This window comes from Mytilinidion resinicola, assembly GCF_010093595.1.
Source record: "Mytilinidion resinicola strain CBS 304.34 unplaced genomic scaffold BDZ99scaffold_7, whole genome shotgun sequence".
Classification (NCBI taxonomy): domain Eukaryota; kingdom Fungi; phylum Ascomycota; class Dothideomycetes; order Mytilinidiales; family Mytilinidiaceae; genus Mytilinidion; species Mytilinidion resinicola.
The window spans coordinates 792978-820600 of NW_022985443.1; the positions used below are offsets into that span (position 1 = coordinate 792978).

Genomic DNA, 27623 nt, shown 5'->3' on the forward strand with positions numbered 1-27623 from the left:
AAAGTTGATATGTAGAGATGAGTTCGCTAGCTTTGAAGAACACGCAACACTAAATCATAGTTGTACAACAATTGTGGATTGGCACCGGTCTTGAGGGCTTCGTGCGCTAATAGTAAGTTATAGAGCGAGAAGTGAAGGCTTGCGCACTGTGAACTAAGACGCTAGTGACGTCTTCATGCTACTGTAGATTATCCCATCTTTGGAAGGGAAGCCGACAGGTGCTGTATCTCAAAGCTTACAGCAGTGCAGCTTCGTCACTCTCCTAAAGTCTCCCTACCTCTTCCAATTCGCCCAGCCTCCCCCAATATCTTCTCAGGCGTGCCCACATCCACTACCTTCCCCTCCCCCATCCTTACCACCACATCCGCATCCCGAATCGTCTCCAGTCGATGCGCCACCATGATGACTGTACAGCCCCTCTCCCTAAACTCTTCTCTGAGCACCGCCTGCACCAGTTGATCCATCTCTTGGTCGACATTACTAGTCGCCTCATCTAGAACCAGTATCCTCGTTCTCCGTAGCATCGCCCGCGCGAGGCAGAAAAGCTGCTGCTGCCCTGCTGACAACGGCGTTGTTTTCATCTGTGCGTCCAAGCCACCACGCGTGAGGATGGGTTGCCAGAGGTGAACGCGCTCAAGGGCGGCGATGAGTTCGCTATCAGGAATGGGATTCGACTTTTCAGACGTAGAGGACGGGTCGAGGTTCCGGCGGACGGTGGTCGGGAGGATAAAAGGGTCTTGTGGGATGCAGGTTAGACGCGTCCGGAGTGTTTCGCGGGGGATGGTGGAAATGTCGACGCCGTCAATGATGATGTTGCCCGAAGACAGATCGAGGAGGCGGAAGAGGGTCAAGAGGAGCGATGATTTACCGGAGCCGGTGCGGCCACAGATACCGATCTTTTGCCCGGGATTGACGGAGAGGCAGATGTTTTTCAGGGCCGGTGCGGCGGTACCATAGGAGGCGGAAACGTCTTTGAATTCAATTGCGCCTTGCTCTGGCCACGATGCTGGTACTTCTGCTATTTCTTCGGGCTTGTCCTCCGGAAGGACTTCAGCTTCGAAGTTCTTGACGCGTGCGATGGCACCCAGAGAAGTTTCGAATTGCGTCCAGCTGTCGATTAGCAGGCGGAGAGATTGGTTGAAGCCGAGGACGTTGTTGAGCGCGATCCCAATTGCTGCGCCGCTGGATGTTCCCGGCACTCTCACAGCAAGGGCCACAACAATGACGCCGATTACGGCGATCATAAGATCCAAGATCAACGCAAGCCATCGCTGGAGGCAGAACATGAGATAATACGGCCGCTGAGAGATATCGAGACGCCTTATCATTACCTCTTGCGCTGCATGTGCCCAACCAAAGGCACGGATAGTGGATAGGCCCTCTAGACATTCGAGAAAGTGGGTGTATACAGGACTTCGGGCTTCCAAGTCGAGGAAACGGAGTTGCCTTGAGGTCAGAAGATAGACCTTTTGGAGGAGATACGTAGCAAGGCAGATGAATGGTAGGGTAATCCCCATGTAGCTGGATCCTTGGGCGATGAGCGCTGCCTGGGCGATGATAACGAAGGAGAGCGCGACGCGGGCAGCTGATAGTGGGAGTACGCGGTCTATCAGGCCGATATCCTGGCTGAAACGATTCAGCGTGATCCCGGTGTCAGTTTTCGTGAAGAAGGAGTGTGGAGCCCTGGTGGCCGTTCGCAGGAGGATCTCGTGCAGTTTGATGGAGGAGATCGGGGATACCCAGAGCAGGAGAAACGATAGCATGGAAGCTCTAGAAACCCAAGCTATTACCGCCAATAACACGTAGACACTGATGTATTTACCGTTTTCGTGCCCGTTCGCTTCTGTCCACCATACGAGCCATAGCTGTGGAAAGAAAAAGGAGAAGCAGTAGGACGCTATGGCGGCGAGAAGACATACGATCCCGAATCGGCTGGTAGTTTTAAAGTAGTATTTATAGACGGCAACATCTCCAGTCTTGCGAGTCAGGTCCGACACATCGTTCGCACTGACGCCTTTGACAACTGGTCGCTTCTGCGTGGTAATTTGCGTTGTTGAAGTTATGTCGTCCGTTCCGTGGTGCGGGTCTAAGAGGAGACCTTTGATATAACCCTCCTGCACTTTCAGTTCCTCAAAGGTTCCTTGCTGAGAGACCGTGCCGTCTTTATTCAGGATCGCAATGTGATCGGCGAGGTGGAAATGACGAGTAGAATGAGTAACCAACACGACTGCACATCCTAGTTTCTGAAAGAGCCCGTTCGGGCCAAAGAGACTGTTGGTAATCTGTCGCTCCGTGGTACTGTCCAAAGCACTCAACACATCGTCAAGAAGCACGATATCCGGTTTCGCATATAGCACACGCGCAAGAGCAACACGTTGTTTCTGCCCGCCACTGAGTGCCAATCCCCCCGAGCCCGGAATGCTTTGATCCCCGTGTTCCCATCGTAGCAGGTCGTGATCGAGATTGCAGGCCGTCAATACGGTCTGATACCACGCCTCGTCAACTTTAGACACCTTGACGGGACCGCAGATGTTTCGTTGAATTGTGGTGTTCAAAATCCACGGTGTCTGACTGCAGTACCCAACATGCTTCGAAGACACGGAGATCTTGCCCGCGTCCAAAGGAAGCTCACCCAGTATAGCTTTCAGGAGGGTAGATTTACCCGATCCTACTGGTCCTGATAGGATGGTCGTGGAAGAAACCCGAACTTGCATATTGACGTTGGTGATTGCGGGCGAGGAGGTCGGCGAAGGTCGAACAGTTATGCCAGCCATGAAGATTGCATTTGTTTCTGAACGGTCTGGAAACGCTGCGGAAGAAATTGAAGGACGCTGGAAGCCCTTGATCTCTTGAAGCTCTAGGCCTGTCTCTGGTTGAAATGGGTCCTGGTCCGACTCCGGAGAGGCACTGTTTCTTAGATATCCTCTCGCGTCCTCCCAAGAAGAGGCGACCAGAAATCCCTGGACACGGTCGAACAATCCGAGAATGGCACCAGTTTCAGGAATAGACGTTAACAGGACAGACGCAGGGTGCGTTAACAGAGTGACAGTAGCCAGCGAGGTCAGCGCTTGGTTGGTCGACAGAGAGTTTGACCCTTGGATCCGTGCTTTGATTTCGTACGCGACAAAAGTCAGGACGGGTGCGAAAACCGCAGGAGTATACCCTTGTCAGAATTAGAAATGATGAGTTACTAATCAGCCTAGAGAAGTGACTCACCTGTAGAGTTAACAAATACTTGCACCCATCTAAACCCTTTCGCTGTATTCATTTCGTGGATACGGTCAGCTAAAATGTTTTCAGACATCAAGTCTGCCAGTCCCATCATTTTTACGCTCTTCATGGAACCCAGCAGGGAAGCCGTCCCTCCAATGCGTGTTTGTACGGACGCGCCCCAAATCTTTTGCCGAATGCTTGAGGTCTTCGCGGCCCGCGTATTTATGCCAGCGCAGACTAAAGTCTAGGTTAGTCGATCATGAAGTCTGATCTACGGAGAGCGATGTGCTCAGCTTACTGACTACTATCACGATAGGTGTGATAGAGACTGCACCTAGCTGGACTGAGAGCAGCCAAATGCCAATTGCCACCTCGATAAGGCGACCCCAGGTCTCGTGCATGTTCTTCATTCCCTCGGCAATCCTATCAATATCGGTGGACATGTGCGTTACTGCACTACAGGGATGGATTAGCCTAGTTCGAGTTCTCATACAGGGAAAATGGATACACTTACGCCGACTCGTCATACACGCCATCGCGGAGATTAAGTGTTTTATTGAAGACGAGGCCAACGAGAGCACCACGAAACATCGTAATTGACTGATATAGTCTGTGCATGTACAGCACGGTGGTCATCTATTCAGTCAGCAGTCTGGCATTCCTCGGAGGAGCTAAACAACTCACAGCTGCGCCGGTGTAGATCAGACCCGCAGCTGCGATCAAGCCAAGACTCTCATTATAGTTCTGGGAAGCACGTGGTTGCCCTACAAAGCTGATTACGCGGCTTATCAAGAAAGGCTGAGCATAGTTGAAGCCGATCAATGCAATGCGAGGAAGTACGACGGAAAGTAGCGGCCACCGGAGGCACTTTATGCTTGCCCAGACCAGAGATCGCCGTCGCTCTGGTATAGCTGAAGGACATTAGCATCCTGGAAATTCGAGGAGCATAGGTTGCTGCTTACGCCGTTGGTCCCAGGACCTCTGCATGTCATCCCGCAGCCGCTCTGATGACATGCTCGGCGGGAGCTTCCAGATATCATTCATGGAAAGGAGTCTCTTGAGGCCCGTAACGAACAAGGAGTTCAACCACAAGAAGAACGTTCGGCTCCAAACGCCCCGAGTGGCCTCGGGGGGGTACTCTCTATACGGATCCTTGAGGCTTTTCGTTTTGTTTCGAGATTCCAAGGTCCAGAGTAGTAGCATAGCTCCAATACCCGCCACAAAAACGCCTGCGATTGACAGGTCATCGTGTCGAAGGAACAGCGTGCGCGCTTGGGGGATACCGAGTACCAGAGATGATAAGAGGTATATTTCCAGAAGGGTCGAGGGGTGGATAGAGCGAGTCTGTTCCAGATAGGACAATGGGTATATTGCAAGTGCACAAACGAAGGAGAGGACAGCGGAAGGCACCGAAGCTCGAGTGCGGCTCGAGGGATTCGATGCCCATAGAACGACCTGGGCCAATTGAAGGCCCACAAGAAGAGTGATGGCAACCTAGAAATCAGATTCCGTGAGTCGGAGGCCCTTCATATCACCGTTTCAGGTCTCACAGAGGTCTTACCGCTTTTCCTGCATAGACGCTAAATGAAGGTAGGGCAGTAGTTTCGGAACAGTACAGCCAGAACAACCTCAACGGCACGAGCAAAAGGAAGATGGACGAGGGCCCAATTGAAAGGATCGACTGCTCAAACAACAAGGTGAAATCAAAGCCATGGCGACAAGCAGGGTTGACTACCGGGCCGAAGACTTTGTCGGCGTGCGCGGTGCAGAATGAAGCGACGTCGGTGAGATTAGAGAACGACATGCCGACGAATTTGTCTCAGATGGCTTCAGAAGACATGAAGATGTTCTGCGTACATAGCACGCGTAACCTAGTGCGAAGGGCTTGGGTGTTATACGTGTTTCAATCGGACGGTGATATGGCAACTCCTACGGCGGTATCGCATCTTCATCTGCGTTATCTGCGGCATTCGGAGTTGAGTTTTTAGGAGGTTGCTGCCTGCCGTCTCCCCTGACAGCTCGCTTCCCTGCCGACGCTAGTCGCGTAGCGTGTGTTCTTTTTCCAGCATGACTCGTAAGCCATCCGAGACGACTCCTTCATCAACTACACCTAGGTACGCGTGGCATCCCTAGAGCACTGCATAAGACTTCTTCGGGCTAGGTCCAAAGCTAAGTGTCTTTTATCTACCTACACATTAGCTCTTCCCGCCCTCTTGAACCTTTTGGCCATTCTTCTTTTACAACGACTCTAAACAGTAGCGGTTGCATTCAGTGTCCTCATTCTCTATTCCAAGTGTATCTTCATGATCTCCTCATATGCACTCAACTCGCTTCTTATGTTTCTAATCTAGTTTCCTTCGTATCTCGCCTTTTTCTATCCGTTCTCCCTGCCTCTCATCAACTCAACTCCTCATGATCGCCGTCCGCCGCAAAATCGGCATCGTGGGCGCCGCCATCTCAGGCCCTACCCTCGCCCTGCAAATCCTCACCCACCCTGTCCTCCGTGAGCTGTATACACCTACACTCTGGGACCAAACCCCAGATCCATTCCCCTCTTCATGTCATCCAACATCTCCGTTTTCTCCATCTTCACCGTCAGCCAAAACTCTCCAAACAGCCGGCGCAGCAATAGCCCTTTCAGGCAACGGCCTCGCGCCGCTCTACGCTCTCGGTCTACGCGCTGCCATTGATGCGCGAAGTCAAGAGTTCACGGGTGTGAGTTTCTGGCGCTCGGGGTATGGCGCTCCTGCCTTTTCCCCGGACGAAGCGGTGGAGGCAGCGCAGCCAGCACCGGCCGTGCGGTTGAATCGCATGCAGGACCCGACCTGGAGCACGGAGCTGGGGACGAATATGCGGATTATTGAGCGGCGGCACCTGCAAGAGATCTTGCTGAAGAAAGTAGTAGAGTTAGATGGGGAAGTGGTGTGGGAAAGGAAGTTAGAAAAGGTGGAAGAAGTGGGTGATACGGGGGGTGTGAGGGTTTTATTTAAAGGTGGCAAAGGCGAGAATGTCAGCTTATTAGTTGGAGCAGAGGGTGCGTGGTCGGAGGTTCGAAGGGCGATTTTGAGGAGAAGGGATGAGAGTACGGCGGAGGAGAGGTGGGTGCCAGACTTTATGGGCGCAACGGGGATTTATGGAATCTCCTCACCTAAAATAGCACCACTAGTAGTTGAAGGTGTAGAAAAAGAGGCCGCGGCGGATACGCATGGGATATGGCTAGATCAGGGGACTCTGTCGATGTCGCCGCTGCCAGGTGGGAAGATTAGGTGGGATCTCCTTATTCCGGAGGCGAGTCCGCCGGAGCACTCGAAATCAAAGGCCGAGGAAGAGATAGACGCTGAGGTCGAGCAAGATATGATTTCTAGGTGGGAGTCACGGATTGTGCCTAATGCTTACTCGACGAACTCGACGATTGATATCCTCCACCGTCACGCTGGCGTGTATCATCCAGCTACGAGCTCATTTGGAAGACTGATTGCGGCATCGGAGCGAATCATTCGAAGTCCGCTACGTCAGCGAGTTTAGGAGGCGAACGAGATCCAATGCGGGAATATGGTGCTGATTGGTGACGCTTCAAGATTGATGCTTCCAAGTAGTGGCCAAGGTAAGCTTATTTCCCTCACGTATTTCCTCCATTCCAAAAATTCAGTGCCTTGCCACAAGTCTCGGTGCAGTTGCTTACCCCCGCTGGAGGTGCTTCGGTGCATTCCAAAAGGTTTTAAATGATGGAAAGTCCCTGCGAGCTTGAATGAGAGAAATTACACCAGCTCACAGTCGGCTCACTTGCCGCCTTCGGAGGTGCTTCAGCACCTCATAATAAATCGGGACCAGATGAAAAACACGGCGTAGCCAAGCTTTTGTCCTAGGAGTGTACGTCCACTATACTTACCTCATCTGCAGGGTCCTCCTTTGGCGTTGAAGACGCCACCGTCCTCGCCAACTGTCTCCTCAACCATTCTCCTTCGGCAGAGTCCAACTTTCGCACAGCGTTAGAAGAGTACGCCCAAGTGCGCATTTCAAGATCGAAGAAGATGGCTAGAATGGCTTCCTTAGCCGGCAATCTCAGCCTTGGGGAGCGTTGGTATTGGAGATGGCTCAGAGATTATGGAATCAAGTGGATGCCTATGCCAAAAGATCCGAAAGCGTAAGTAGAGCTTGGTTCTACGAGGATGTATTTTGCGGATCGCTAATAGGGTCTTAGGGGTAAGAAGTAGTGGCCATTCGATGACCGATTCAAGGTGGAGTTGAAGCGGGACGCATCAAAATAGGTTTTAGTACAGTCCCAAGTCATAAATTTGGGCACACGGTCTGCATCAAAGCGTAAACGTCAAACCTAATACGTCCAAAGCCATTTTTTCGCGTAATATAAACCTCGCCCTTCTCTTCTCTCCACCTTTGCTTCGCTCGCCTACAAGCCGACCCGTTCAACTCGTATCAAACTGCACCATCCTCCTCGTCCTCACCTTATACATAGCCTTACAGCCACAATTCCTGCACTTCAGACTTTCTCGCACTCTCCACTCCCCCTCGACAATCCCATCGATCGTCCTGATCTTCACAAACTTCTCGCAATACACGCACTGATACCACAGCTGGCCCTGCTCGAGCGGGATACCTGCCAAATCCGTGCTTGGGTCAACCACAGACCGAGGGTCTTGATCTGGGCTATAGGCCAGGTTCCCGGCCCTGGCTTCGGGGTGCGGGTCGATCTCCCGCGTGTTTACTTTGGCGCGCTTGGGCGCGGAGGGGTCATAGGCGAGCTCGACGATGTTGGTGTCGGCCCATCGGGGGGAGGGCGCGTTGCTGGGGTCGTACTCTTCGCCGAAGGGGCGCTCGAGGGCTTCTGCTTCTGGTGGGGTGGTTGGGATGGCTTCCGGGTCACGGTTGTGGTCGTCTCCTGGCTCTTCGATGCTAGGGCCTTCTTCTATCAGAGCTGGGGGGTTTTGGTCTCGATCATCGAGGTTCTTGTGTTCGCTTGACTGCTCCTGCGGCGCTTCCTGCGCTGGCTGCGGTGGTGCAGCGGGGAGGACGGTGTTTATCTGTGAGTCTTGGGATGATCCACTTCCAGGCGGCTGATGAGAGGACATCGTTAGTAGCGTCCCTAAAAGAGACTGCAAGGAAGGAAGGAAGCTAGGTGCGACTGTTCCGAGGCCGGGCTATGGTTCTTACTAGGCTAGAGATATTTCACACAAAGAAATCCTGCGGCCCAAATGTGGTGGGGGGAAGAAGAGAGGACACAAGAACATCCAAGGAGACAAAGAAACTTTAGGACCAAGACATTCCTTGAAAAGAGGTAGGATAGAAGGAATGCAGGTCGCCGAGCCAGATAATACCCTATTGGTCCGGAATGGTCCTTGATGAGCTCAGGCTCATCGCTGAAATGTGGTTCGATGGAACACCTTTTTCGACGCGAGACAGTCCCGAGCTTCTTGAAGACAGCGCCAAAGAGTCTGAACTGGGCGCATATGGACTCGATAGTTGACGCACTGTCCCGATACTTGTTGGAGAGGTTTCGAAGCGCGGAGGTCGAAATCACGTGTGAAAGTTCGATGCAGGTGTCGTTGTCCATGACGAGCCCCTTTGTATATTTCAAGCGCACGTGGAATTTAGCCTTCAAAAATAGATATGCTTAAGCTCTCCCGAGGCGTTCCCATTATTTAGCTCCAAAGATAAAGATATCACGTGACCAAATTCAACGGCTTTATCCCCTCCCAACACCATAGCCTGACTGTCATAGCCATACCCATGTATCAGGAGCGACTGAGTGATGTCTGACACTTACTACCATAGCTAATTTCGTAAGCTCCATGCTAACTAGATTGGTTTTACTCAGTAAGGATCTGACCGCAAGCCCAGCTTGCAAGAAGCCTCGACGTCTCTTCCATCCTTCAAGTTATTTCATCAAGTTCCTTCTTTGAACATCTTTTCGAACAGCGGAATTCCCACTATGACTACCGCAGCTCCAATCCCTGTCGTGATCTGCGGCGCCCGGGCTGAAACTGCAAAAAGCGTTATAGCTGGTCTTGCTCCTGAATATGAAGGTAACTGAGGCCTGTTTATTATTCCTTGATATTCAATCTCTATGCTCGTTATCTTTTTCAACCCCTCAAATGCGGATTTCTTCCAGACTTCACACTGTTCAGAGTCTTTCATTGTCTAAACTGACTGCTCACGGTTGCAAAAACCCCGCAGTTATCCATGTCATCCTCTCCACTAGCGTAGGCGTCGCTGCTCTCCCTTCTATCCTCTCCTGCGCCGATCCCTCCGCCGAAAACTCGGAATTAGAACCTATTTTAGGCTCACACAACTACTCCGCGCCACCATTTGCCATCATCGCAGGCGGCGGCCACGACGACTCATCAGTTGCATCGATGCAAGCCTCGGTCAGAGACCACAAAGTCCAGGTTCCGTGGCTGCGTCACGATCCGAGCAAGCCGGCACCGCCGGTCGGACCAGAGTATGGGAAGCATGTTGTGAAGAGGGTCAGGGAGTGCTTGGAGCAATTGCTGGCCAAGAGCCCGACCGAGTTGGATGAAGTCAGGGGCAAAGTGGTCTGGTATTAGAACAAGACATGGCTTCAATGGCTGGAACTGAGTCGTCTAACGGTATGTTTAAAACCTCTTCAGCGCTGTTTGAGCGGCTTCAAAGTTCAGAGTGTTCTCAGACATCTCAACGAGAGAGAAGCTCGTCCATTTGAACGATCTGGAATTTAGTTCCAAAAAACATCCCAAGGACGGAATATAGCAACCGACACTAAGGGTGATTAAGAGAATGCGGAATGTGATATTCTGAATTTCTTCTCATCGCAACGGCTAGGAGACCCTCAGAAGCAATGCCGCCCCCGCGCAATCTGAACAAGGGACGCGTGAAATGAAGAGCACCTTCAACCCCGCTCACCAGAATGCAAACCACTCCCGCATAGCTAGGTATTCTTCAGCCTTCTCCGGAACAGTCGGGAAGAACTGCAAATTGACCTCTTTCCGGAGGAACCAGTCAAAGAGAGCCTCGATCCCAACCTTGAGCTCTCCCTTCTCCTTGTCCAAGGCCAATTCCATTCCTCCCTCATCTCGAACCCACATCTCCCCTCAACCGCTCCGCATCTTCACTTCTTCCCGCTCCCAGCCCGGAATCACTTTCTCCCAATTCATTCTCGCAACGCTGACATCAGCGCAGACACCAAAGTTTATGTTCGGCAAGAATTCAATCGTTTTTGCATTACAAAGAGTGCATGTTGACATGACGGAGTTGACTCGGTAGTTTGGGTTGCTGACACCTTGTTAAAATAACGATTGTCACGGAACAAGGAGCTGTATGCCGTCTACGTGATTTATTGGATGATGATAATGATGTAGGAGAGAGAGAGGTCTGGAGGAAGGTGAGGCTATATACAAGAGGTGACACGTGCCTGCCGTGGCACTCACCGCTACTCCCTGACAACGATCCAATGCCCTTCGTACTCCAGTCTTCCACTCAGCTTCCCTTCGCACGCGTTCCTCATTTAGCTTCATATTTCCCCGTCCTTCAATTACAGAGGTTCCTTCAATCCCAGAGTAATTTCCTTCAACCCTAGACACATCGACACCCACAGAACCTCGCCACACCCATCCAAGGAAGAATCCATCCTATGTAACACTTCCCATCCTCTAAACCAACTCGCTCATCGCTGCGGCTTCCCCCTCTCCCTCAACCTAGCCCCATACTTCCAAAGTACCAGCGGCGCCGGCACCCCAATCGCCAAAAACACAAACGCAAGCAGACTATTCCCCCACCCATAGCCCAACACAGCATACATCCTCGGCGAGAAAATCGGAAACGCAAACGCGAAGAAATTCCGCAGCACCTGGCTCGCCGCCGCCGCCGAAGCATTGTACTCCAGAAACGCCTCCACGATATACGACTGGGCAGCGACAGTGCTAAGAATGAAGCCGCATCCCAGGATCCCAACGCCGACATCCACCATCGCCCAGTGTAGGTGGCTTTCGGCGGCCCAGCCGTACCAGAACAGCCCGATGGGGATGAGCAAGACGCCGGGGATCATGAGGGGGACGCGGTACTCGGGGGCGGTGGCGCCGGCGTTCTTCTTCTTGAGGAACGCCCAGAGGCGGTCTGTGGTGGGTCCGCCCACCACCACGGCGAGGCTGTAGCCGATTACGATGGCGATGTAGTGGAGGCCGCTGGTGCCGACGGATTGGTGGTAGTGCTCAATCCACAGTGTCGCGAAGGTGGAGAGCAGGATGTAGAGGAGGCCGAAGTTGTAGGAGAGGAAGACCGACATGAATTGAATGATGGGCTGGGTTAGTAGCAGGCGGAACGGTCGGGAGAGGCCTACTCTCAAGCGATCCGTCAAGGTTGGACTGCCGATTTCGGTGGCGGAATAGTACTTCAGTCCAGTCGTTTTGCGGAGGGCGGCTGCTTTTCGGGCGAGGATGGTAGGGTGGTGGGTCTCTGGGAAGAAGAAAAAGACGGCGAGGACGACGACGAGATCGAAGATCGAGAGGACCCAGAAAATCCAGCGCCAGTTGAGGGAGTCGGTGATCACCCCGCCGATTATGGGACCGAGGGCAGGGCCGAGGAGGGGAATGAATTGCTTTATGGCCATTGACTTTCCGCGCTCTTCTGGGCGGAAACAGTCGCTTGAGATGGGGGTGGATAGCTATAGTGCCAATCAGCAAAGTGCCCAGGTTAGAAAAGGGGAATCGGAAACTTACCACAAACTCAGCACTCGCCCCCAACCCCGCCAGAAACCTCGCCGCAATCATCAACCCCTTGGTGTTCGCGAACCCACAGACCGTATTCCACAGCACATACCACGATCCAGAGAGCACCCACACCCAGCGCCGACCAAATACCTCGGAGCAGGGACCTAGCAGAAGCGGGCCGGGTGCGAAGGCGAGAACGTAGATGGACAGTGCGAGCTCAGTCTCGGCGCCCATCATGTGGAGATCTGCGCCGATTGACTTGAGGGCGGGCGCGAGCATAGCGCCGGACATGAGAGTAACGAGGCCGCCTATAGATGTGATCAGGAGGATGCTCCATTTGCGGGGGCGAGACCAGTTCAGGGGGTTTGAGGGGTCGGTTGGGGAGGCCCATGTGACCTGGAGAAGTTAGGATAGAGAAAACAGTTGACGAGAAATGGGAAACCGAGAGAACGTGTGAGAATTGGACTGCGGGAAGAGATGAAAAATGGAGAAGGAATGTAGAGTTTATTATAGAGGAAAGTTGAAGGATGCGAAGGGAGCCTGGAAAAGAAGAATTCGATGAATAGTAGAGGATGTGAAAGGAAGTGAGGGATAAGAACAAGAATGGCATAACGTACGAGTAATGGGTCAGCCGTTTCGGAACCTGGATTTGCGTTAACGAGGCTCCCGCTCTTCTCTCGTCCACGCTCTTCATCGGTCACGTGGACAGAAGCCACCTCCGCTTTTTCTTCGTCAAAATTTCTGATTGTCATGATTCCACAGATTCGATATCCATACAAGAGCAGCTGTATCATTCTTTCAAGGAGGATCTCTAAGATTAAGTAGTCAAATTTCCAACTCCCTCGGACTGCCTACATCTCGGAGTACATTCGCAACGGATGAAGCAGGATTTCTTATCAGATCTTATTTTTATCAGATCTTTCTGACCTGCCCGATACTCTTTAGTGGAGATAGTGGTGAGTCATAATTTTCAGGGTTCTGATGCGAAGGTATCCTCATTTAGTGAAGGATTCGCCTGGTAAGTTACCAATACACTGAAGGGGTTGCCTGCTCCATTACGACACTACCAGAGCGACGAAGGTGTTGTATTCTGTTGTGCATGGCTGCTAAGAGCATGAAGATGACTGAAAAGGTCTGAGACGTGCATTGTGCGTCTCTACTACTATCAAAGGTGTTTCAACGAACTTTCGGAAATTAGAAACAGTACAAGATTCTCGGATTTCTACAGCCTGTGCACTTGAGCCGTTATCGACAGTGGTATGAAGTCATTCGAACTCCACAGTTTAAATGCCGCTTCTTCACATAATATCGTATCAGAATCAGTACTCGCGGCTGATATCCGAGTGTCCGACACGACTGGAATATCCGAGAAATGCAAGGTACGCCAATCCTCATATAGCGTAGTGCTCCCCTTGTCAGCATTTAGCAAGGGGAACAACCAATTAAATACAAAACACACGGGCCTTCTGCAACTTCATTATCTCCGCACTCCGAGCTCGCCGAAGTCATATTCTCCTTCTTCCTCCACTATTTCTCCATCTCGGACAATGTACCAAGATCTAATCTGATCTTTTGATAACTTCACTACCTCTTTCTATTCTAAGTGTGCCAAGCGCTTGCGGCAATGGATACTACAGCAGTAACAGCACCTTCCATCGATGCCCGCTTTGCCTCCGAGGACTCGGATATGAAGCAGAAGCGAAAGCGAAAGCGGCGAGCAGTGGTTTCGTGCAATGCTTGCCGGCGGCGCAAGTTGAAGTGTGATAGAGAACAGCCATGTGACCGCTGCATTAAAGGTGGTGTTGTGGAGACTTGCGCGTATAACTGGCATGAGATATCTCACGCCGATGACGAGGTGCAAGAATCTGCTGAAGACGCAGATGAACGAGAGATTGTAAGTGATATTTTGAAATGTCCCGTTGCTCTTACTGCAGTCTGAGGTGGCTCGAAAGGCCTTTCAAATTTTCTTCCGAGATGTCATTTTCTTTGCCGCGCAAATAGGGCAAGCTCCGGGAGGAACTGAAAATATTTTGGAGTAACCCCAAGCGGTAGCAAAAGAGAGTCTGTATGATGGCCACGGATCTGTGCACACTGGCCTGCGGCTGTCTGAAGCGCCTCGGTACACTTTCACTGATCTGAGCCATGTCGCTTAACACAATCAGCCACTCCGCAAGACCATCTCAACAATATCTCAATTATCTACGCGGACGTATTCATCATGGCTGAAGCTCAAGATTGTAGATGTTGAACTTCAATGCACTCATGACTGGGCGCTGTTGGAGAAATTTCACTGACCATGTCTCAATAGAATCCCGAGAGTGGGCGACCAACAAAGAAGAATGGAATCGTTCTAGGTGGCGGGAAATTGACGGGACTACCGTTCCCCGAGCAAAAACATGATGGTCGAGTGGAGGAGAAAGACGAAAAGATACACCAACTGAAAGCACGTCTCGTGGCACTAGAAAGTCAATTACCCCTCAACGACGGCCCATCCGGCCTAGATCGCTCCTACCCAGCCAACGAATTTGAATCCAAATACCCAGGAGCAAGCTCGTTGGATGACGGCTTCTTCAAGGGTCGCGGCTACAAGACGCAGTTCTACGGTTCTAGCAGCCCTCTCAGTATCCTTACCCACGTGAGTCTTAACTTGTGTACACTCTTTGATTAGTGCTTGTGGAGCCTCGAAGTATCGAAAGGAATGCAGAGCAATAAAACACATACTTCATCTGTGTACACTGATCTGCCGTTGAATGGAGTTGACTCAGCAAATTTACCGACAGTTCAAAATAGCTAACGTTCAGACAGTTTCCTGAAGTGAGAATCTTAATGAAAGAAATATATCCAAATTCCACGCTCCAGCGCCTTCAGCGCGATTGCAGGGCCCTTGAGGCTCGGGTTAACCAGAACGCCTCTGCGTGGACTACCCCTCCCTACGCAAAATTGCTCGAATTGATACCATCACGTTCTCAAGCTGACCGTCTTTGTAAGCTCTACTTTGACACATTTGAAACCACATATCGTATTCTTCACGCACCCACCTTCTGGGCTCGATATGCTGCATTTTGGGATGACCCCGATGGCACCCTGCCGGAGTTTCTTGTGGTACTTCTCTTACTTATGGCATGCGTTCTTTGCACGTCACCAGAAGAACCCATACGCTTTACACCCAATGGCTCATGGTGCCGCGAACAAGCAACGACATGGATCCATGCCTGCGATGCCTGGGTCAGGGCGCAAAGCAACAAGCACCGGACCCTTGCAACCTACCAAATCCGCATTTTACGAGTCATAGCGGCGTCGGTTAATTGCCTGAAGACGAAGGAGTACTACGTGCAAGCAGAAGGCCTGCTAATCTATATGAAGTCCGCAGGAATGCATCGAAATCCGAGTCTCTTAGTTGGTCGATGCACGCCGTTCGAAGCGGAGATGCGACGGCGCATGTGGGCCACTACTATGGAGATAGAACTACAAGCATCTCTTGATCGAGGTACAGCCTCTATGCTAGTCGCCGTTCTTTACGACTGCCCGCCACCGGCGAATATCAACGATGAGGATTTCGGCGAGAACGACGCAGCGCTTCCGCAGTCAAAACCTCTAGACGAATTCACAGATACCTCTTACCTCCATCACTCATATCGGACATTACTATCAAGAATGAAGCTTTCCTCTACGGTCCAAGATCAAGACTGCCGGGCAAACTTCGATGACCTTTTGCAACGCGAACAACGAATCATGGATGCCATAGGAAAAATCCCACAATGGGAAGAACCGCGCGCCCTCCAGGCACGTACGCTGCTCAACGTCCAGCTCAGACAGTTCTTGACGATGCTCTACAGCCCTTTCTTACAGCAGGGCCCAGAAGCGTACTCTCGCAGCCGATACTCCCGCACTGTTTGCTTCGATGCGTGTATCGCGATGGTCGATGCGCATGTGCAGCTTATCGAGGTCGGAAACTTTGCGTTGTGTTTGATGCGGCAAGATCATGTGCGTGTGAGTCTTCTGCTTTGCCAAATGTCGTTTAGGGATAGTTTTGGGAAGGGTGAGCTCAACCTTTTCCTTCGTTTCTTTGGACATGCTTACTGTTCCTCCTTTGTGGAATGACCTCAATCGTGCTGATGCCAAGTGCCTTCCGCTTTCTTGACGTATCTATTTAGTCCTTTCTTTGAGTCCTTCCTGGTAGTATCACCAGAGTCAATGACGCAGAGGTTGAACCTTTCCTTGGAGTCTTTAGCCCTGTGTCATTCCAAGCCAGACTGCGTTGCGTTCCATTCTATGACTTCATTTCAGTGCTTAACCCGGCTCCAACAATGTTGCGAGTCAACCGAAAATGACCAAAAAAGAATGCTGACGTCCCTAGTCGATACTTTCTCCCGGACTCTTACAACCCTTTTCGTTGAAGCGATGGACAAAGCCCTCCGCATCCTCGAAGAACGAGCCATGCGCCCCGGCCGCGGCTTTCACATGTTCTGGTTTGTCAGCGCAGCTTTCAGTCTCGTACAAATTCGCACCAACCCCGAGCTCGCGAGCATCTATAAGCTGCAGGCCACGGATCGGGTATCAAAGCTCTACTACAGGATCCTTGCAATGCAAGAAAGCCTCTCGAGGCCACCGCTGAATGTGCCAGTTGACGCGATCACTCCGTTTCAGCAGCAGCCTCCGGATCCCTTGGCCGGGCCGTTGGACGGCTTTGACTTTGTGGATGACTGGACGCTCGGGGATATGTGGTCATTCAATTTTGACCCTTTCGAAACCTGATCACCCTTGTAGAACCCGAGTCAGGCCAACTTCGTGTCAGTGCTGAGTGCTCTGATGGAGTAGTGAAGTTCTTCTGAACAATGCGGCGAAGTGTCACACTCCGCGGCTGCGCTGTTAAGGTCATGTGATAAGGTCAGCCGATATGTCCTTAATTGCACTCCGTGACCACGCAGTTCTGCCGTACCCACACTTCACCTTTCGTCGACACTCATGCTTAACTTCCCACTTTCTCCAGCTCCCAATCCAAATCAAAGAAATCAAAGCCCACATTCACGCGACGGCAAACCGTAAAAGCTATCACCACCATTTCAGCGACCACCGACCTTGAACTCACCATGGCGTCGCATACCAACGACAACTTCACCAATCCAAGCCCCGGCCCTCGTCCCACGTCCTCCAAATCCACCGAGAGCTACACCAGCATCTACAGCGAGTTCCTCGAAGACGGCCTCAATTCCGACGACCTCAAGTACGACGACCTCAAGTACGACGACCTCAAGTCCGACGACCTCAAGTCCGACTCGCCCACCACCAAATCCGAAAAACACCTCTCCATTCCCTCCATGGTCAACGTACCCCTCTCCGACACCCCCCGCGACCTCTGGGCCGACGCCCGCGACCTCATCCTCGAATACAACGGGCTCAAATACCGCAAGGTCAGCTTCGCGCGCGAGCACACCGACTCTGCCTACCAGACGACCCGCCTGCTCGAGCTCATCGACGCCATCGGCATCTGCGAGAAGAACCTCGACCTCGTCGCGACCGCGCTGGGGATGACGCGCGAAGACATGATGGCGGATCCGCGGGCGAGGGAGTACGGAGAGGCGGTGGGGCCGGCCAAGTTCTGCGCGTGGCTGCTAGTGTTTCTCGCGGTGGCGGCGGTGCTGCCGCCGTTGGTACTGTTTCCCGTGCATTGGTGGGTGGTGAAGGGGGGGAATTTGAATGTGGAGCATCTCACGTCTTGAGGCCGCGATCTGGGGTGGGCGGAGCGGGACATTCACTGGGGATCTTTGTGGGAGGGTGTGGAGGAGTCTACTTTGTTTACTACGTGGGAAAAGTTACTATACAAATCACCTGCTCTAGGTTTGAAGCTATTTAACGTGCTATACATGCTATAGGAGTACGGGGTCGATCTAGGGTGCGCAGAGCAATACACTCACTAGAAAGACTCTGGGAATGGTTTGAAGTAATGCCGTGGTTCAGAGGTGGGGGCATCACAGCTTTATTCAGACACCAGGTATAGTATTTCATTTCTAGTCACGATTCATCCTTTTTGGTACTCATTGGTTTTTGTGAAAGGGTTTCAATTTGTAGTAAGCTGGCATTGGAGAAGCCGGCCTCAGGTACCTATTACGGTTCCAGAGAAATTCCCAGATGCTGGTTCAACAGTGGACATCAGCATCTTCTAGCTCCAGTCTTGCCGCTTCAACGACGCTACATATATCGCGGTGCTAGTATCCGTCATTCAATCAAACAGCCACTCCAGCTAAGCAATGCTCGTTCAACTCAGAGCTAGAAGTGTCCATACTCCGGCCTCCCATAAGTGTTCTCATAGATAGACGAAGCAACACAACCGCGATTATACTCGGCGATGCGACTCTCGGGCCACATCTCCCAAGCAAAGCGCTCTTGGATCCAATTGTCGTCCTTACCGGCTTCCATCGCTGCTGCGACCAGTTGACCGAGGATGCGGGTGAGCTGCAGCCTCAAGAAATAAGCATCTATGCCGTTTTGGTGATTACCATCTGCGCGATAGCCGAGAGCTTCTGCTTCGGCGCCGCAGGCGATCCAAAGAGCGGCCAGTGCGGGAGCATTGCCTTTTGCACGGGACAAGGCGTTTAGGTAAGACCCCGTTTGGTCATTTTCTGAGGAGGGAAATGTGTTCGTGTAGGTGGAGGGATAGAGGTACGTAGTCTTCATAACCATGTTGCGGTTTCGGAAACTTCGGTTGAGTTCGCTTCCGTTGTTTGAAACTTCCCCTGTTTTTGGCTTTCGTGCGACTTTAAGGTGCGAAGTGTACTTAACAGAGTTGGTCTGCCTTGCAATTCTTGGCTAAAGAATGGTTTGGGGGTGAAGGTCCATATGTTGGTAGGATTATATATGAATCTCTGGATACACAATGCAGCATCCGTTGTTCAAGTGAATGGTGGACACTCGACTCAATGCTAGTGAATTTGCTAGTGAATCTGATGCATCTAGATGAGGGACAAGTTAGATTGCAGTTGTATGCAAGGGCTTGTGAGTACGAAACCAGGCCATTGTATGTGCAGCCAGTGATGAAATGGAAATGGAGCTATTTGGATGTGGTCCGGATGGAGGCACTCGCACAAAGCATCGGATTGGACTCAGTTTCTATTTGGACCGCGTAGATTTGATGCGTTGGATGGATGCTTCCAGCGCTTCAACAGGTTTGTATATATGTAGATATATATATGATGTTTAGGCTGACGTTTTGATGTCCAAAGCACGTGATATTCACGTGATACGATCGATATCCTACAACCTTTGGTTCAGTGAGAAGATGCGACTGCAATGACTAAGCATAAGCTGGAAACGGCAATGCATCTATACCTATCGAATTTTACCGTTTAACCATTTTCCCATGTTACGGTAATCCATCAGGTATTTTAAGTAAATGCCTACTACCTCAGCGTTACCATGGAGCTGCTGCCGCTCCTGGAGTTCCACAGTGGTTTATGGTGGACCGGGTGGATTGAAGGCTTCATCCAGTTTACTCTAATTCAATTCTATCACCGTAGAGCGCGGCTATGGCCTATAAGCTATCTCGTTAAGGGCCTTCAGTCAGACTCCCGGAAAAAGGATATCAACAATGATCCCTCGCGCAGATACTTCGATGTTCAACTAAAGGTATTTATTTAGTTGGGAGTAGGTGGCCGCGTACAAGACGACGGCGCTGGCTATCGGATCTTACAGCACCATTGGCCCAACGCCCCAGATTCTACGGATTAAACGTCACGCTCACCAGGGCGCTTGTACCGCTTCCCCTTTTCCTCAATCAGCGGCTCTTCAGTTGGCCACCTCGCCATACCCGCTTCATCTCTCTGGCCCATGCAAGCTCCTCTACCGTCTGCCCACAATCCGTAGAGCGTCCCCTTCGGTTCGCCATTATTGATGACATACAAAGCGGCACCGACACACCCATATCTCTCATCCTCAATCCGCCACTGCGGCCACATCTCCCACGTGAAATTCTGTAGAATTCATTCGTCGCTTACCCCAAGTTAATAGCCTTTGTGATCAACTCATCGAGGATATGAGAAAGCTGGAGCCGGATCCAAGAAGATAGCATCCACCTTGGAGGCGGCCGTCAGCGCGATAGCCGAAGGTCTCGGCATCCGCGCCGCAGTCGTTCCAGAGAGTGGTAAAAGCGGAGAGAGTGGACTTGGTTTGATTGAAAGCGTTGATGTAGGCCGGGGCTTTTTGGTCGCGATCGAGCTCGCGCGTAGGGTTGCTGGTGCTGACTTTGGTTTTGGGGGCCTCTTCTTTGTAGATGATCGTAAGGTTGCCTTTCTCGTTCTTGGTGGATGAGATTACGGAGATGGGAGGCTTGCGTGGGCCATCGGTGCTAGGTTCTACTGGGATGTGCATATTAGGATTAAGAGCCGCCGTGGTTGGAGGGTTTCCCCATCTGGCCTGCCAAAGTAGAGACTTGTGGGGCCATTGGTGGAGGTAGTAGGAGGATGTGTTGGACTCGTCTTCTAAGACGTTGGCTGGAACCATGGTTTTAAGTTTGGATTGTGGTTTTGGGGGCTTGATGTACCTATGTTTGATAAAAAGGGGTTGGAAATTGAAAATGGCGGGAATGTCTGCTCAATGCCACGAAACAAGGAGTTGTATGCCGTGTACGCGATGTATTGGATGATGATGATAGAGAAGAGAGAGACGTCTGGAGGAAGGTGAGACTATATACAAGAGCTGATACGTGCCTGCCGTGGCCGTCCCTCACCGCTACTACCTAACATTCAATATACAAGTCTCGAGATGTGACATATTACCTTCATTGTTCAGATTCCTGAGAGTTGCGATAATCGTTGTGCAGTATTGAAGTGGCGAGCATAATAAATACATGACGAAATGCTTATTTCACAAAAGTCTGCTCCCTATATTCACACATTTTGGCAAGCAGGTAGCGCTGTTTAGAGAGCCTCAAAGGAGGATTAGAGTGTTCAAAGTAATCCAGGAGTGAAGCTAATCTGGAACTCGGGGGTTAGTCATTACTCTGATGTCCCTATGTCGTCACTTGTCATTGATCCTTTGGCAACTGGGTACTGCTGTCTGAAGAACCTCGAAGGGGGAGCAATGCTTTCAAAAAGATCAGTTGCTGAGCTAATCTAGGGTTTAGTTGCTTCATCCATGTAGTCAACCTCGTATTTCCCGTCAAGTTGGGTGATATCTTGGCAAGCAGATAGCGCCGTCTGGAGGTCCTTCAAAGGCGATCGGGGTACTTAATATGACTGAAGGATCGACTCAATTTGAGCTTATTATCATTACCATTGCTTGGGGCACTATCCAGACATCTCTATCCCAAAGACGCCCCACTTTTCGTCCGTCGCAATGCAACTCAAAGCATGGCCTACCCCAAAAAGGCCTAAATACCTACCAAAAGGCCAAGAATTCGTCTAATCACCACCACCTTCTCAGTCCTTCACGGCCCGGAACTCCTGCTCCAGATTCCGGACCACCCTACCCTCTCCGTCCTCATGTTCCTCCAGAACCTCATACACACGAGGCGGCGTCATCGCTACCACCTTCTCACCGACGCTCTTGATATTCTCGCCAATGTTCTGCACCTTCGCGAAGAAGTAGCCACGAGTACGGCCACCATAGTGCGCTAACAAGCCACAGCATGCCGTGTAGGGGACCAGATACGTCTCCTTGTCGAACGCGCCTTCAACGTAGCGTGCTATTGGGCCGTGCTCTGCCTCCGCAAGAAGTCCGCCGGGCTTGTAGAGCCAAAGCGCCATCATAATGTCGAGGCAGAACGCAGCGGTGAAGGCAGCATCGAAATCGTAGGTGATATCCAAGGCCTCTCCCTGCAGGACGGCGGAGACAATGGGGCCAAAGACGAGGAAAATCATCCAGTCGTGGAGCGCGATGTACTGGATAGCTCGGTTTCCAGCGTGAATAGCGTTGTAGAGAGTGCGCATCGCGAAGTTGAACAGACGTTTTGGCTGGGCCGCAATGTGCCAGAACAGCTGCCGCAAGCGTGCAACCTGACCCCACACGAAGTTGTAATAGGCCAAGTGATAAGGGTAGATGAAGGCCTGGAGGTCTTTTTCGAGTCGTACGCCAGATTCGTAGGCATTTTCGTTAACGAGGACGGCCAAGTGAAAGTCTCCGGGGACGGCGAACTCTGCTATGCTCTCGAGATCTCGAATGTCCTCCTCGATCTCTTCTAGCATCTTCTTGTCGTCCAGGTCGCCGATTTGGAGGAACTGCGTCTTCCCAGACTCGCGTGGTAGGCACCCACAGAGCGCCTTCACAGCAAAAGCGGTTGCGACACCACGATTGCCGAGACGAACACGGTCTTTACCGTAGGTACAGAATGTGTCGGCTTCCCATCCGCCGTCTTCGCATTGTTTCTTCTTTATATCGGCAGTATAGACGCGGCTGTCGATCTTGAGCATCTCGAGAGACAAGGCTTTCAACGCGAGCCCCAGCGCGTCCTTGGGCCATCCGATGAACTCCTGGAGTCGCTTCTCCATATTCGGGATAAGGCGGTAGAGTTCGTACTTATCGGGGCTCTCGACGATGAAGCGGGTGAGGAAGTAAAGGAACATCTCGGGATGCGGAAACAGCGGCGTACCGTCTATGTACGCCCGGTTCCAGAATATAGCCATCACATATTCGAAGGTCTTGTGGACTTCGGATCCGCGGCCATAGCGATAGAACAGACGGAGGACATTAACGCAGGTGACTGGATCGGCGATAGGAGGATGAGAGCCGTAGAGCTTACTGCATTGGACTTGAGCTCCAGCAATGCCGTCGACTGTAGGTTCGGACTGGATGGCGCTCATGACTCCCTCCACAAGTCCTTCGTTGAAATTCAAGGTCAGAAGTGCGAGTACTGTGGTGCCGACGTCTTGCGGGTGCCACTCAAGGGGCCCTTCCATGTCGGGCATGAAGAAAGTCCAGGCATGAAAGGCATCTCTCCTGAGTGCGAAGCTACTGAAATCTTCCTGGCCCGTTAGATCGGCTATGAGAAGCTGCGAGAAATTATCGTACGTGACAACACCCGCGTCAGTGACCGACATCATTTTCCGCGCGTTATCCTTCAGAAAATCGTTGCCTCGTTGAACTGGCTCTCCAAAGGTGTTCAGAAGCTGTCTCACTGTCTCTTTTGTGTGTTCAAAGTGTAGACCCTTCATGCCCTCGGCACGCGCCACCAGAACGAGCTCCGACTCTAGCGCTATGAAGATAGCTGTTGATGGATCTAGTTGCAGCGCTGTCTCCGCGTGGTCGAAGAAAGCCAGATCGGGCATCCGTGCACCAACCATCCAAGACGTGATTATGGTGTCGAAGAGGTCCCAGAAAATCTTCCAATGCCGACGTGAGCGCAGGGCGGTCCACTCTGGCAGAGAGATATTGGCTACCCCAATCACGCGTAGCCTACTCTTCGTCCCGTTCTGGAAGTTCTCCCCCTCCGACTGGGCCTTGATGTTCTGTAGCGCGTTGAGGAGGGTATAGTTGATATGAACACTCTTGAGCGACTCGGCAACCGCTATGCGTATAGCTTTTGGGGTCAGTTCCGGGAATTGTTGGTCGCAAAGCATGGCGTAGCATTCCTCTTCGGATATCTGGTTGAGTTCGTACAGCACCCAGGCCGACGAGGAGCGGATATCGCGGAATTTGGAACCAGACATAGTCGACGGCTTGAACAACTTTCCGGGAGGCGCTAGTATAAGAACATCCTTCAATGCTACAATAATTTCCGTGTACGTGAGGTGTGAGATTGCCACCATTTGAGACTGACCGGTAGAAGGATGGCGCGCTCCGGGCAGTGCTCTCGGGACAAGCCTTGATTGCTGCGGCACCCTAAGTTGTGGCATGCTGGAGTGGTAGTAGGTGAGGTGTGGATATGGTGTGGGTGTGAGTGAGGTGTTGAGAGTGTGTTGTTGTGTGAAGACTGGATTCCCGCGGCTTCAATAGAGGCGTCGTCGGGGATGCAATGTTTGTGGCTGCAGTGACTGTGGCGCAGGAGGTACCTTTTTCCCTTGCTGAGTGATTCACCTTTGCACTGGGCCTTGAAATCAGAGAGTTCACGTGTTGGAGTTGCACTCTGGTTGCCGCCGTCAGAGCAGCTTCAACAGATTTAACGGGTGTGCAAAATAAAGCAAGACACGCCTTGATATAGATGTCACTGCTATCTTATGAGGGTTTCACTTTGCCAAGCTATTTGCCTTCGGAGCTTGTCTTGAAAATGTGGAATAAAGCGTTGAGTTTTCACCGCAGATACCTATGTCAGGGTGGCTTCAGAGTGCTCCGAGAGTAGGCAAAACGCAAGACAGCACGCCTAGATCTGGATGTTATAGACACTTCACCTGCGGACCAGGCCGCCAAACCAAAGGAATGTCGTGGTTGATGTTATCTCTGGGCGCGACTGCGAGAGTGGCTTCAACGTGTTTAGAGAGCAGTTAGAACAAATCGAGATATGCCCCGATTTAAGATGGGTCTTACAAACATGGATACGACGTGCTGGACTTTCATTCACTCCAATCGCGACCGTCAGAATAGCTTTGACGAGTTGAAAGAGTGGGAAAACGCAACAAAAGATACCCTGATTTGAGACATGCCTCCGGGCAGCAGATATAACTTGCCTGATGCTCCAGCACCCAGAAAGCAAAGAAGACTGCTCACTCCACTACTCCCAAGGGCAAAGTACGATGCAGTCGGTGTTGGTTGATTTAGGATTCGAAAATGAATGGAACATTTAGACCACACGGGAAAATTGTGCTTTTGCATAGGTTATGCAAGGTTGCATTGAATAACTCTAAATGCACCTCCACGCCCTCACAGAATATGATGGACTTGCATGTATAACTTACGATAGATCACCTATACTTTGAGTCTCCTTCGTGATCTCTTCTGTTTTACGTTCCAAAGATGCCAGCGGTGGTCATGTCTTTCGCTTCATCACCCAAACTCTATTCAGGAAATTTTGGTCTAATTTCGCATTGAAGTTTGTCCTACTGCTGCAGGCTCAAGCTCCCGTCGGTTTGTGTCTGAAATTTCATTTCTAGGAGCTTCTCAAGAGCAAACCATTACTAGATTTATCTTGTAGCAATATCCTCAGTGTGCTAGCTTGGAGGATTCTAAGCATAGTAGTCTTTGCTCTGAAGGTGAAGACTTACAACCTTTCAAGTTGCCATGACGAGCGCGGCACCCGAATCAGGGACCCTGGGCCTTCATTTTGGCAATCGGAATTTCGATGTTGAGGATGCAACTTCTATCCGTGTCCACGTAGAGAGTCTTGCGCCGCATCTTTATCTTGGATCTGATGGTCCACTAGACATCAGGAGAGATTTACTCCAACAGCTATTGAGTTTAATGAACGAAGACATTGGCTACCAGTTGGTTGAGATTTCCGAGTGTGAGGTCAGGATTCGAGGCGTTTCCCTTCAAGTTTTTCTCTGGTTTCGGGATTGGGTCGATAGGAACAAGCCCCTCGAAGCGCTGGATGCCGGGAATGGATACGACGATCGATACGGTGATTGCTTTCTGATCGACTTCTACCTCTTCGCGTACGCGCCTTCGTCGGACGCGCATCTCGCAGACGGGCGCACAATGAAGGACCTCCGGCGTGACCTTATGCGATGTTTCCTACGGCGGTTCGAGAGGGGCATCACCCCGAAGGAGGTCGATCTGAGGAAACTGTATGAGAAAGCAGAGGATGACCCGTTGGTGGAGTTCACAATTCCTATGATGCTACACATGAAACTTGAGAGCGATATCGATTTGAACGAGTGGGCTAAGCTCACTTATCGCTGTACGTATGTCATCTGCCAAATGAGGGACAAGGTCTGTCTCCAGGAGCAGGAAAATGTGTTACCTCTGAAAGATGAGGAGCTCGACTCACTCAGGGAGGTTATTATGAAACTCTGGTCTGAACCTTGGTGGAAGTGGGAGAAGAAGCATTGCATCACCTTAGCTGCCCACATGAATCAATACTTACGATGGATCACGTGGAACAACAATAGAAAGGTTGTCGTCGAATGATATATCGACGGTGCAGGTGGTAGGAGATGAGATGAAAGGGTAGGAGGGGGACAGTTTACATTACGCTCAATGACTCAGCACACTAGCGGTAATTAATTTTCCGCGATCGACTCCAATTCATGATCGAGAAGTGTCCTCTCAAAAACCATTCAAAGATTCCACACACCACACATATCTCAACCTCACAACTCTCTATCACCAATCTTCCAAACCAAAACCCCACACAAAGCCCACCAAAATGGAAACCAGCGACACCTTCACCCTCCTCCCCCTCACTCTCGACCCAACCACCAAAGCCATCTCCTCCGCAATCCCCGCCTCCACCGCTCTCACCGAAGAACTCACCGCCCTCAACCAGCTCCACCGCTCCCTCCTCAGCCTCGAGGCCCCCCACACCGTTCCCCCGCCCCCGCTCCCCGTCGTCCCAAAACGCAGCGCGCAAATCACCAAGCTCCGCGAGAGCGGCAACGCCGACTTCCGCAAGAACAGGTTCCCCGAAGCGATTCGCATGTACAGTGTTGGGATTGATATGGCGCTGGCTCGGCCTGGGTGGGAGCCCTCGGGCTTGGTGCGGGAGGAGGTGTCGGCGCTGTTTGCGAACCGCGCGCAGGCGCACATGAGCTTGCAGCAGTGGGTGGAGGGCGCGCTGGATGCGGAGAGTAGTGTTGAGATGAAGAAGGTCGGGAATGCGAAGGCGTGGTGGCGGAGGGGGAAGTGCTTGCAGGAGATGGGTAGGGTGGAGGAGGCGAGCGAGTGGGTGGGGCAGGCGTTGGAGTTTGAGGCTGCAGAGGCGGATTTGCTGCAGCTGAAGAAGGAGTTGGATGCTCAGTTGGTGCAGAAGGGGAGGTAGGGGGCTAGGAGGAGATGGAGGAGGGTTGAAGTGGGCTTGTCTGGGATACGGCATGGGGGAGCTTGCATTGCACGGCGTTTGGGACATTGGGCGATACATGTGGATTTCGATTCGGTTTGAAGCGATATGATATTGTGGGGAGGGTCTGTACTGAGGAGTATGGCTTCATCTTTTGTACCGAATATCGACAATATCGACACGGACCGAGTTACAAGTCCACACAACTATCTACGGACTATCTCTCCCTTTATACGATCTTCGATTCTAATCCCTCACAGTCCCCGCGCAAAGCCGGAATTTGAAGAGGGGCTTTGACTTAGACTGAAAACATGCTTCGATATGATCGAAGTCAGGACGTTCTCGAAGAGTTGGGTGATGGTGGAATGAAAAGAATAGTGACTTGATTTAGGCCCTACATGTCTTTAAGATAGAAACCGACTGCCGTTTTGCGCAATCTAAACTTTTTGCTGTTACGGACAATATGTAATTGATTTTTTGTGATGTTAGCAGGGGCGACTGTCTTGCAAAATTATAGTGCCGTTCCAGGGAAATGGCTGTCTAGCTAGATGACGAGGCTGATTGCAACGTCCAAGTCTGGTGAAAGTCCCGCACACTACTTATCTTTAGGATGTCGGCTGCATCGTTCATCCATTACCACAGCAGTTAAGGATGCGAGAAGCTGAAGAACCAAGCCCCAAAGCCCTTCGAATGATGGCATTATGCGAATTACATACCCCATACAGGAAATACCCGAGCTTATACCATCAGCCACTGCTGTGGCGTTTCTCGGTTCCAATCCCCTGACGCAGGGTCTCTAGCGCAACACCTTACTATTTATAGCTAAGGCTGACTTATCCTTCACCCAAACC

At 51.5% G+C, this 27623-nt stretch overlaps 12 protein-coding genes across 12 annotated transcripts; 6 read left to right on the forward strand and 6 right to left on the reverse strand.

Moving 5' to 3' along the window:
• Nucleotides 1-3: 3 nt before the first annotated feature.
• On the reverse strand, nt 4-5017 carry BDZ99DRAFT_440473 (putative multidrug resistance protein; the record flags this gene model as incomplete). Its single annotated transcript, XM_033717715.1, has 7 exons — nt 4-3163; nt 3217-3450; nt 3512-3669; nt 3728-3849; nt 3898-4124; nt 4176-4707; nt 4946-5017. The coding sequence occupies 7 exons, from the start codon at nt 5015-5017 to the stop codon at nt 255-257; spliced, it is 4254 nt and encodes a 1417-aa protein (XP_033578555.1). The 3' UTR covers nt 4-254.
• A 608-nt stretch (nt 5018-5625) lies between these two features.
• On the forward strand, nt 5626-7557 carry BDZ99DRAFT_569595 (FAD/NAD(P)-binding domain-containing protein; the record flags this gene model as incomplete). The annotated part of the gene is made up of 3 exons (XM_033727902.1): nt 5626-6724; nt 7114-7357; nt 7415-7557. 3 exons carry the CDS (start codon nt 5626-5628, stop codon nt 7425-7427), a joined length of 1356 nt encoding a protein of 451 aa, XP_033578556.1. The 3' UTR covers nt 7428-7557.
• An 80-nt stretch (nt 7558-7637) lies between these two features.
• On the reverse strand, nt 7638-8828 carry BDZ99DRAFT_569596 (uncharacterized protein; the record flags this gene model as incomplete). Its single annotated transcript, XM_033727903.1, has 2 exons — nt 8486-8828; nt 7638-8285 (listed from the first exon to the last, which is right to left on the reverse strand). Exons 1-2 carry the CDS (start codon nt 8780-8782, stop codon nt 7638-7640), a joined length of 945 nt encoding a protein of 314 aa, XP_033578557.1. The 5' UTR covers nt 8783-8828.
• Nucleotides 8829-9031: 203 nt separating this feature from the next.
• On the forward strand, nt 9032-10074 carry BDZ99DRAFT_461616 (uncharacterized protein). Its single transcript, XM_033719658.1, has 3 exons — nt 9032-9254; nt 9406-9818; nt 9878-10074. Exons 1-2 carry the CDS (start codon nt 9161-9163, stop codon nt 9774-9776), a joined length of 465 nt encoding a protein of 154 aa, XP_033578558.1. The 5' UTR covers nt 9032-9160; the 3' UTR covers nt 9777-9818; nt 9878-10074.
• A 796-nt stretch (nt 10075-10870) lies between these two features.
• Nucleotides 10871-12664, reverse strand: BDZ99DRAFT_475134 (MFS multidrug transporter; the record flags this gene model as incomplete). Its single annotated transcript, XM_033721957.1, has 3 exons — nt 10871-11866; nt 11922-12308; nt 12530-12664. The coding sequence occupies 3 exons, from the start codon at nt 12662-12664 to the stop codon at nt 10871-10873; spliced, it is 1518 nt and encodes a 505-aa protein (XP_033578559.1).
• Nucleotides 12665-13508: 844 nt separating this feature from the next.
• On the forward strand, nt 13509-16764 carry BDZ99DRAFT_414077 (uncharacterized protein). Its single transcript, XM_033716719.1, has 4 exons — nt 13509-13806; nt 14221-14547; nt 14718-15951; nt 16270-16764. The coding sequence occupies exons 1-4, from the start codon at nt 13537-13539 to the stop codon at nt 16665-16667; spliced, it is 2229 nt and encodes a 742-aa protein (XP_033578560.1). The 5' UTR covers nt 13509-13536; the 3' UTR covers nt 16668-16764.
• Nucleotides 16765-16821: 57 nt separating this feature from the next.
• On the forward strand, nt 16822-17636 carry BDZ99DRAFT_461619 (uncharacterized protein). Its single transcript, XM_033719659.1, has one exon. It carries the CDS (start codon nt 17003-17005, stop codon nt 17630-17632), a length of 630 nt encoding a protein of 209 aa, XP_033578561.1. The 5' UTR covers nt 16822-17002; the 3' UTR covers nt 17633-17636.
• A 543-nt stretch (nt 17637-18179) lies between these two features.
• BDZ99DRAFT_475136 (uncharacterized protein) lies at nt 18180-18593 on the reverse strand (the record flags this gene model as incomplete). The annotated part of the gene is made up of 1 exon (XM_033721958.1): nt 18180-18593. The coding sequence occupies one exon, from the start codon at nt 18591-18593 to the stop codon at nt 18180-18182; it is 414 nt and encodes a 137-aa protein (XP_033578562.1).
• A 1332-nt stretch (nt 18594-19925) lies between these two features.
• BDZ99DRAFT_518859 (uncharacterized protein) lies at nt 19926-20408 on the reverse strand (the record flags this gene model as incomplete). The annotated part of the gene is made up of 1 exon (XM_033725347.1): nt 19926-20408. One exon carries the CDS (start codon nt 20406-20408, stop codon nt 19926-19928), a length of 483 nt encoding a protein of 160 aa, XP_033578563.1.
• Nucleotides 20409-22159: 1751 nt separating this feature from the next.
• On the reverse strand, nt 22160-23650 carry BDZ99DRAFT_384415 (uncharacterized protein; the record flags this gene model as incomplete). Its single annotated transcript, XM_033715376.1, has 1 exon — nt 22160-23650. A coding segment is annotated over one exon (1491 nt), but the record flags the coding sequence as incomplete, so codon positions are not given.
• A 1405-nt stretch (nt 23651-25055) lies between these two features.
• On the forward strand, nt 25056-25904 carry BDZ99DRAFT_518861 (uncharacterized protein; the record flags this gene model as incomplete). Its single annotated transcript, XM_033725348.1, has 1 exon — nt 25056-25904. One exon carries the CDS (start codon nt 25056-25058, stop codon nt 25902-25904), a length of 849 nt encoding a protein of 282 aa, XP_033578565.1.
• A 151-nt stretch (nt 25905-26055) lies between these two features.
• BDZ99DRAFT_461621 (tetratricopeptide repeat domain-containing protein) lies at nt 26056-27231 on the forward strand. Its single transcript, XM_033719660.1, has one exon. The coding sequence runs from the start codon at nt 26143-26145 to the stop codon at nt 26752-26754; it is 612 nt and encodes a 203-aa protein (XP_033578566.1). The 5' UTR covers nt 26056-26142; the 3' UTR covers nt 26755-27231.
• The last annotated feature ends 392 nt before the right edge of the window (nt 27232-27623 follow it).